General features: G+C 33.4%; 2 protein-coding genes across 2 annotated transcripts; one reads left to right on the top strand and one right to left on the bottom strand.

The window, feature by feature from the left end:
* The first annotated feature begins 658 nt into the window (after positions 1 to 658).
* On the top strand, positions 659 to 1,350 carry LOC130944765 (uncharacterized). The gene has a single exon (XM_057873273.1). It carries the CDS (start codon positions 814 to 816, stop codon positions 1,207 to 1,209), a length of 396 nt encoding a protein of 131 aa, XP_057729256.1. The 5' UTR covers positions 659 to 813; the 3' UTR covers positions 1,210 to 1,350.
* A 583-nt stretch (positions 1,351 to 1,933) lies between these two features.
* Positions 1,934 to 5,072, bottom strand: LOC130944764 (uncharacterized). Its single transcript, XM_057873272.1, has 7 exons — positions 4,721 to 5,072; positions 4,360 to 4,429; positions 4,198 to 4,257; positions 3,114 to 3,228; positions 2,831 to 2,946; positions 2,472 to 2,596; positions 1,934 to 2,228 (listed from the first exon to the last, which is right to left on the bottom strand). Exons 1-7 carry the CDS (start codon positions 4,795 to 4,797, stop codon positions 2,105 to 2,107), a joined length of 687 nt encoding a protein of 228 aa, XP_057729255.1. The 5' UTR covers positions 4,798 to 5,072; the 3' UTR covers positions 1,934 to 2,104.
* Between the last annotated feature and the right edge of the window lie 709 nt (positions 5,073 to 5,781).

Genomic DNA, 5,781 nt, shown 5'->3' with positions numbered 1-5,781 from the left:
GAAAAAAAATTGAATTCAAATTTTTAAAATAAAAAAGATAAAATTATCAATAAATTCTTATTTCTCTTATGGAATTTCAATCGAACAATTTAGTTGGGGACTTTTAGTTAATATAGCTAGAGTTAATTGTTTTTTTTCTTGAGGTCTGTTTCAAAGTTAATCGTATCATCCTTAGATTAAATTATAAATCTACATTTATTTTTTCACTCTTAAATTTAGGTAGACACTTGGTATGAAAAATATTTTTAGATAAATAATTAAAATAATACTACATAAGTCATATTAGGGAGAGACATAATTTTAAAAGATACAAACAATAAATAAATTTTTGAAAAAAAAAATTAGAAAAATAACAAAAATAAAATTAAATACATAAGTCATTTTTAAATATAAAATTTGTTTGTTATTTATAAAAAAATTCTTTTATCATTTCTTTAAGTTTTTAAACTTTTTTAAAATTTCAGTGTTTTTTTCCCTATCATATAAACTTTTGAATATTATTTTTGTTAGTATACTAGGCAAGGTTAATGGTAATGACTATTGAGATGGTAGCAAAGGCAAATTGTAGCCCCACCTATCCATTGAATGAGCATATAATCCGTCAATAGTGATTTATGGCCTATCAGCCAATCAATATCTCAGTCCCTTATCCAAATAAATACTCACTTTTCCTACCACCCCTTCATCATCATCATCATCATCATCTTTCTTCACATTCCTCCACACAGCACAGCTAAAGCTTACTGATCCACCAATAATTAATAACCATCACTTATTGGCACTTGCTGAGGCAAAGGGTAACAAGCTAAGAAAATGGCCATGGCAACAACTGTGCTCTCTGCTCATCAGAACATCACGGGAGCCACGGTGACATCAACCACCACAACCGCCAAGACCAACAAGAGAATGAGCAAAGTAGTGCACATAAGAGGCCTAAACTCATTTGGGGGTCTGAAGGCCACAAATGGAGTTGTCTCTATGGGTCTTCCTTTGAGCACTGAGAATTGTTTTGCTAAGATGGTGAGTTCAGTGAAGGCCAACAAGGCCTCAAATGGAAAAAAAGGAGGAGCTCTCTCATCCACTTGCAATGCCGCAGCTGAGATATTCACCATTGCTGCCATCATGAACGGTCTTGTTCTTGTTGGGGTTGCTGTTGGCTTTGTTCTTCTTAGGGTTGAAGCCTGGGTGGAGGAGACTGAGGCTGAGTAAACTCTCTCTGGATCAGAATTCAGATGGTAGCAATATATTCATATTCATAATACTTGTATGTTTTGTATATCGAATGCTTTTCTTCTGCTTTGGATTATAACCTTTTTATTTGTCAACGTTCCATTTTTGTGGTTCTCGTAATTTAATCCTTGCTCATCAATAATTGATACCACCTAATCATTCATGAACTGCTACCATTAACAATCTTCTAAACTCTTCAGATGAATTTTTCATCAGTCTCGGCCAGTTTTAACTTTAACCATCAAGTAGAAGATAGAACACTAATTGCACCCAAATCTCTGATATTGTATTAGATTATTTTTGTGAACAGGGTAATGAACTTAACTCTCCAATTACGATATGCGTAAAGATTTAGTATAACTTTAACTACCTACAGTGAAAAGGATGTATTGATTTTTCGTAGGAGTACCGAATTAATTCGTAGGATGTAGTGTTTTTTCGTTTCCTCGGAAGTGTTAAACGTTTGTTTCTGCTTTAAGTTATCCCTAATGTTTTGTTGCAATGACTATAATGTCGTGGAGAATGTTTTTGTTAATATTTGGCGTATAGATAAAGCTAAGTACAGAAATTATATCAAACGCAGAACGTTTAGGTAATGATAGTGTAAAGTGTAAACCACATCATATAATTTGTGGTAATCAAAATTTTATAAAAAGATTGCAATCAACAATTAACCGCAGGGAATAGAGATAAGCGTGCCAAATAAAATCAAACTACCAAAAATTATCACTGACCAAACATCTAAATAAATAAAACTTTTTAAGAAACATGGCAGTTCGCACTAGTCTGTTGCTAAAGAAGCAGAATCTGGATCAAGACTCTAGCCATTCAATAACCAAACACGATTCTATCATTATATTACTAATCAGCTTTCTCACAGTGAAGGTCTTTGACAAGCTGAAAACAGTTGCCAACTTATAAATGCCATCACCAACGACGTGAAGAGTTCAAAACCTACGATTTTTGGAAAGTGCCATCCCAATCCACGCCTCAGATAGCTGCACAAAGACATATTTTAGCAAACACCACAGCAAATGAAACGCGAAAAGTGCAACTAATGACTTACTAAATAATGAATACCATCTAGCTAAGCAATGTATCTTATACAGTTATACTTTCATCAAACACTACATGTTTGGCCATCTTACCTAATGGACGATTTGTATATGGGAAAAAATGTGAAAATAAATCTACAGGCTTGCAGATTGACAAACACTAACTGTAATGAGTGAAGAAAGAACCTTGTGATTGATGGCATGGTTGCTACAATTCCTGCACATACATATATTATGGGAATGAGGGTCTTGGGTTTATTTTTACGTAGCCACATTAAAGATCCCAGTGCTGCGAGGGATATGCTCAACACCTGCGTAGATATAAGAGCAAAAACCCTTTAAAACACAGATATTACATAAGAGATAAACTGAATACAAATTAAAATTGTGTTCACCTATAGCACATAATATAACAACAAACTGTTTTAGCATTGTAACCAATGTAGAATGTAGAATTATAAGAAGTTCCAAACTCATGGAGATTATTGACTACATTTCTTCAGCTTGACCTAACCGAAGTTATAGCATTAAGAGAAATAACGTACCAAATTTGCATTAGCCTCCAGGCCCTGTAGAATGTAATCCCAAGTAAATTCTAATCCTCTAGCACCCACCCAAAGAGGTGCCAATCTATGTAGAACAGAATCAGCAAATGCCCAACCTGCCACAAGAAAAGTCCCATTAGCACTGAAATAAGGATTAGAGATGCAGGGTAACACAAGGAAGAAGTACAACGGCTGCTGATATGAGAAAGTGAACATCACTTCCATGATATACATAAATATAACATTCATTTTGTTATACGATGATATAGCTTGCCAAACATACCAAGTCCAACTGCTTGGAATTTGTGATTCTGAGAGATGTTCCTGTGAGTCAACTGGGCCAAGGCAAAATAAAGTCCCGCAACATCTATGAAACCTATTAAAGCCTTTAATAATTCCTGAAAAATAAAGCCATTTGTTATCACTTAAGGTATTATGCGTAATGACTATGGCTCAACACAGATGATAAATTCATAGCCACCAATTGTTATGTGCCATTGCACTCTGTTGTCATATACTTCAGAGGCTCAATTTTAAAGAACAATTGTTATGCAAAATGATGGTTACTGCCTAATCCTATGTCTTTCATGCAGGAATGAGGACTCTGTAACTAGGTAGGGGAGGGAAAAAGATGAAACGGCCTTAATATTCTGAGTGTTGGTTTTTAATAGACAAAAGGTCCTCCCCCTAGGCTGGAAGGAATAAATGTAACACACACTCCACGAAACATGAGAACAAAGACAGTCACCTACATATATATAAATCAAGACATGCATTAAGATAAAGAGAAGATTTCTTACAAGTTTCCCAAAAAAAAAGGAGGATAAGAGTTTCTACTTAATTTAATTGGCAAAACATGGCTACCCAATCCCTCAACTTATTTGTAAGGGAAACCCCCTTTAAAAGGACCATGCTTCAAATCAACTGGAATTCAGCAGTCATGACTATGTGATATCATTTACCAAATACTAAAATGAGAAGCACAACTAGCTGTATCCATTTAGCATGTCGGATAACATGATGTCACAGGGAGCAAGGTTCCTTATTTATAACTAATTTCACAGTTATAACTGGGGTTTGTTGCTCTATTTTTTACCAATTCTACTTATCAGATGTAAATGGGATGGAATAACACACAGTTACATTCTTGAGCGAACCAAAAACTAGAATGAGGTTCCTCCATTATGATTTTGCAAGAACCTATTGTGTACCAAATATGACTCATGATACTGAAAACACCCGCAAAATACCAAATTTATGAATTGATTCTATTGCAATGAAAAACACGATTACAAAGCTATTTATCATGACTACTGTAACTTGAACTCACAACAATGAAAACGAACTCAAGCAATTTAGAAACATACCTGATATGGATCGAAGCTATCGCTTTCAGATACCTTGAGAAAAGTAGCCAGACAAATGAGCTGCGAGAGTATGCAGAGAAAAAAGAAAAAAGATTCTGTCTTAGTTTCAGCAAATATTAAATTTAAAATGAAGATGATTGAGAATTCAAACTATTCGCGAACCTTAACCAATGCAGTTGCTAAATAAACTACGGCGGCTTTGATAGAGGTGCCGAGTGTATCATACTCAGATCTGCATAACGCAAACTCATTACTGCACTAACACACAAGACCGTCCACAATATTTTTGTGATAAATACGGAAAAAAAAAAGCTTGAAACAAGTTAGTTCTATGAATTGATAGGGGCTTTGTGATGAGGTATGGATTAGAACTAGAAGCTGCAATTGTTGGTTATTTAATCGAATAGAAGATATAGGGCATATAATTGAAATTTGAAGGGGTTAAGTGATGAAGCAGCTGAATCCAAAAAACAGAAATATACGGAAGCAAAGAGAATGAGAAATAATTAGATCTGAAACATACAAGGGGGTGGCGGAATAGTAGACGGCGTGGGGGCCGAAGGTGAGAATCGCGCAGTTAAAGAAGTGAAATAGCGTCATCCTCCTCCTCCTCCTCCTCCTTTTCTTCTTCTTCTTCTTCTTCTTCACTTGTCACTTTGAACTGCTCGGAACTCAGATCCAAGAAACACAGCACGCTCGCTGCCGCCACCACCACCCACTGCCACCACTATTAATCAACTAACGTGATAGCAGTTATTATGACGTAATATTTCTTCTCTAATCTTCTTCTACCTCCTAAGTCCTACCGAATCAAAATCTCTTATCTTTTTCGATTAAAGCAAGGAAGGTGTTTTAAATTTTAACTTTTTAACTTCAATAGTATGATGTTTTAACTTTTAACTTCAACAACCACAGCCAAAAAAGGGTTTGACTCCATTTAAAATTTTAGGGTTACAAATTTCCAATAGATCATCATATTTTGATAATAATGCAGTTAAAATGTGAGGCTAATTTCTTTATATACTTGATGTATAGTTATCAAACCCGATTCTATTCGATCAGATTCGAAATTGGGTCATTAGATCATCATATTTGGTTGGATTATCATTTAAACTGATCAAATAATTAACCCAAACAAATTTAGTTAAACTCGATAAAATCCAGTTAAATTCGTCCAAAATCGAATTAAACTTACCCGTCAAATTCAATTAAACTAAAAAAAATATTATTTTTATACATAAAATGTATTACATAAATAAAATCAAATTATATTTATAAATTAAAAAAATATATTTTATTAGTTATAATATATTTTCTATTTCTATGATTGTTACTTTTATTTTTTAAAATATTTAAAAATATAATAAATATAAATTTATAAACACTTAAAAAGTATAATAAATATAAATTAATTGATAAATTAAGATATTCATTATGAAAATAAAAAATTAAATTAAATTTTATATAATTATTTAATCATGACCAAATCAATTGATTCAATCTGTGACTAACCAGTTAAATCAGTAATCCAGTAATCTAATAATCTAATCAGTTTGATTCTGATAACTATGATGAGGGATTTTC

Source organism: Arachis stenosperma, chromosome 8 (assembly GCF_014773155.1).
Source record: "Arachis stenosperma cultivar V10309 chromosome 8, arast.V10309.gnm1.PFL2, whole genome shotgun sequence".
Classification (NCBI taxonomy): domain Eukaryota; kingdom Viridiplantae; phylum Streptophyta; class Magnoliopsida; order Fabales; family Fabaceae; genus Arachis; species Arachis stenosperma.
This window is presented reverse-complemented; position numbering and strand designations above follow the sequence as displayed.

What these genes read in the sequence shown, in the direction of transcription:
- LOC130944764 (XM_057873272.1), bottom strand. Translation starts at nt 4,797, where the DNA reads ATGACGCTATTTCACTTCTTTAACTGCGCGATTCTCACCTTCGGCCCC. An exon ending in ATTCCAAGCAGTTGGACTTG is followed by an intron (nt 2,947 to 3,113) that starts GTATGTTTGGCA and finishes TTCTTGTGGCAG; the next exon opens with GTTGGGCATTTGCTGATTCT. An exon ending in TGGAGGCTAATGCAAATTTG is followed by an intron (nt 2,597 to 2,830) that starts GTACGTTATTTC and finishes ATATCTACGCAG; the next exon opens with GTGTTGAGCATATCCCTCGC.
- LOC130944765 (XM_057873273.1), top strand. Translation starts at nt 814, where the DNA reads ATGGCCATGGCAACAACTGTGCTCTCTGCTCATCAGAACATCACGGGA.